A 3,140-nucleotide genomic window follows, 5' to 3' on the forward strand; every position below is an offset into this window, starting at 1 on the left:
GAAAACTCGATTTTGTTGTTTTAGTTGAAAACTCAATTTTGCGGTTTCGGCGGAAAATTTCGTTGTTCAGTTTTTGGCGAGAAAACTCTACTTTAAATTTTTTTTGATGAAAAACATTATTAAATATTGTATAATAGTTGTGTGAATCAAAATAAAAGGGTTAGAATTTAAACTCTGGTCCTATTAGGGCCAACCCTATTTAAACCCTGTTTAAAAAATGAGGGTTAGGGTTACAAATGGGTTTGCAGAGTTAGGGTTACAAATGGGTTTGCAGAGTTAGGGTTACAAATGGGTTTGCAGAGTTAGGGTTACAAATGGGTTTGCAGAGTTAGGGTTACAAATGGGTTTGCAGAGTTAGGGTTACAAATGGGTTTGCAGAGTTAGGGTTACAAATGGGTTTGCAGAGTTAGGGTTACAAATGGGTTTGCAGAGTTAGGGTTACAAATGGGTTTGCAGAGTTAGGGTTACAAATGGGTTTGCAGAGTTAGGGTTACAAATGGGTTTGCAGAGTTAGGGTTACAAATGGGTTTGCAGAGTTAGGGTTACAAATGGGTTTGCAGAGTTAGGGTTACAAATGGGTTTGCAGAGTTAGGGTTACAAATGGGTTTGCAGAGTTAGGGTTACAAATGGGTTTGCAGAGTTAAAACCCTGTTTAAAAAATGAGGGTTAGGGTTACAAATGGGTTTGCAGAGTTAGGGTTACAAATGGGTTTGCAGGGTTAGGGCTAACCCTATTCCGTTGAGCCCATATTAACATCCCTATCCATATCAAATGAAAGGGAACAACTTAATAGGAAAGACTGATGGCTATATCAAAGTACAAATTCTCAATACTGCCAGCTAGCGACTTATTTATAAGTTGCTCACTTGGAGGATGTTGAGCCGGAGACAGCTCCCAGCCTCCCAAATCTCTCTAGAGAGAGCAAATGGTTACTGTGTTTTCTCATTATTTGTGTTTATTTTTAGCAAATGTATTTGCACTTAAGTAAAATTAAATAGAGACATTTAAGGATTGTGTTTAAGAAAAAGAGAGATTTAAGGAGAGAAAATATAATACATTTTTGACATATACCAGTCCTTAACATATACCTTACCGCCACCATTGCTAGACTCTAGTCATCTCCAAAAGACACTTTTAAATCTTTTGCCTTTGAAACTTTTAAAATAATCAAAGTTTGACACGTAACATGAGAGTTGTTTTATATTATAATATAATTTTAATTTATTTGGTCAGCAAAATAATTGTTTTATTTGTAATATAAACACACACACCAAAGGAGAAAGTTTCACACTCACACAACCACCTCGCGTTCTCTCTACCATACAATTACAAACAAAAGCAAAAAAAAAAATATAATAATAAACAAAACCAAAACCTCAGAGATTCGATCTTCATTCCCCGACGCCGGCGGAGTTCTTATGGCGGGACAGTCGCGAAAATGGATGATTCTAGTGGCGACGATATGGATTCAGGCTTTCACCGGGACGAACTTCGATTTCTCGGCTTACTCTTCGGAGCTGAAATCGGTTCTGGGGATTTCGCAGGTGCAGCTTAACTACCTCGCCGTGGCTTCCGATCTCGGGAAGGTGTTCGGGTGGTCGTCGGGGCTCGCGCTGATGTATTTTCCGATCTGGACGGTGCTTTTCGCGGCGGCGTTTATGGGGTTCGTCGGTTATGGAGTACAGTGGCTCGTCATAACTAGCTTCATCTCTTTGCCGTATATTATGGTAACTACTTCACTCTTCTTTCTACTTTTTTGATCAAACTGTTTTTCATTCATTTAAATTGTTTTCTTAATTATTATTGAGAACCACTACTTTATAATAATGTATTATTTTCAAAGGAAAAACACTATTTTATCATATTCCTCTTTTATTGAGAATCATTACTTTATGACTGAGCATAATTCGTTATTAAATAAATTAATCTAGGAGATAATATGTTCATAAGAAAATCGTGAAAACATAAAAGAGAAATGAAGAGAATGTAATAATCTACAAATTGTCTTTCATTTTTGAGAAATTGAAATATTATCCAACGACGTATTGGTTACTCAAAAAATGAAAAAAAAAAAAGTTTAAATTTTGAGTTTATGTAATTTTTCGTATTAGACTGCAAACCTAGTTTAGTTTTTTTTTTTTTTTTTTTTTTTTTTTTTTTTTGGTAAAATGTTAAGATACCTAGTTTACCTAGTTTAGTTAAAGTGACACATATTGTTTCATGGTTTGTTAGAGTTTTAACTGTGGTTGTTTTGAGCTTATGAAATGATATCTATGGTGACTTTTTTCTTGAAATATAAATCATTTGGGGAAGAACAAGTTGTATCGGGATTTAGCTCAATTTTTTTGTGCTCATACGTAATTAATCGATTATTTAGTTAAACAGACAAGTGTGTTTAGTTGACCCACCACAAAAAGACAAGACGAGTGTGTTTTTAGTCGAATTGTTATTAATATAATCCAAACATTAATTTTTGAAAGTTGAAGTATAGACAACTTATCTTGTAAAATTATTAGTTCTTTCAAAATGCTATAATTGTTATAAAAAGAACTGGTATTTTATTGTATCGCAAAAATTTAAATAAGGGTAAAATTTTATACCCGTAAAATTTTTAACACTGATATAGAAAGAGAGAATTTCTTATTATAGAGAGATAAGAGATTGAGGTGTGTTTTACAATGAACGAAAACGTTCGTATATATAGAAAGAAATTAACTGTGTAAATAGTGCAGCGGACCCCACATCTTTTTATATTTTCAAACATTACGGCTGGCTGTCTTTCATAACACTCCCCCTTGGGGACCGGTGTCACTATCCACTATCGCTTAACGTCTTTGTTGCCTCGTTAAAAATCTTTCCAGGAAAATCCAATGGGAAAAATCATAGTAAGGTAAAAAGAGTACAACCACGTAAGCTCCCCCTCGAATAAGCAGTCATAGATCCTTCTGACGACGCATTCCAATGTTATGGATGTGTTTTCTGAATACCGAGGTAGGGAGTGATTTTGTGAAGAGGTCGGCTGCATTGTCGCATGATCGAACATATCTTACTTCAATCTCTTTATTCTTCTCGAGCTCTTGAGTATATGAGAAGAACTTCGGAGGTATATGTTTGGTTCTATCGCTTTTGATATATCCTTC

General features: G+C 35.0%; 1 protein-coding gene across 1 annotated transcript in view; it reads left to right on the top strand.

Annotated features, from left to right (window-relative positions):
* The first annotated feature begins 1,269 nt into the window (after positions 1-1,269).
* The window catches only part of LOC106307010 (protein NUCLEAR FUSION DEFECTIVE 4-like), a 10,531-nt gene continuing 8,660 nt past the window's right edge, over positions 1,270-3,140 (top strand). The window contains exon 1 of the mRNA XM_013743837.1: positions 1,270-1,727. Within this exon, the coding sequence (XP_013599291.1) occupies positions 1,419-1,727 (309 nt within the window). The 5' untranslated portion in view covers positions 1,270-1,418. The remainder of the gene's footprint in view (positions 1,728-3,140) is intronic.

Source organism: Brassica oleracea, chromosome C7 (assembly GCF_000695525.1).
Source record: "Brassica oleracea var. oleracea cultivar TO1000 chromosome C7, BOL, whole genome shotgun sequence".
In the NCBI taxonomy this organism is placed as follows: domain Eukaryota; kingdom Viridiplantae; phylum Streptophyta; class Magnoliopsida; order Brassicales; family Brassicaceae; genus Brassica; species Brassica oleracea.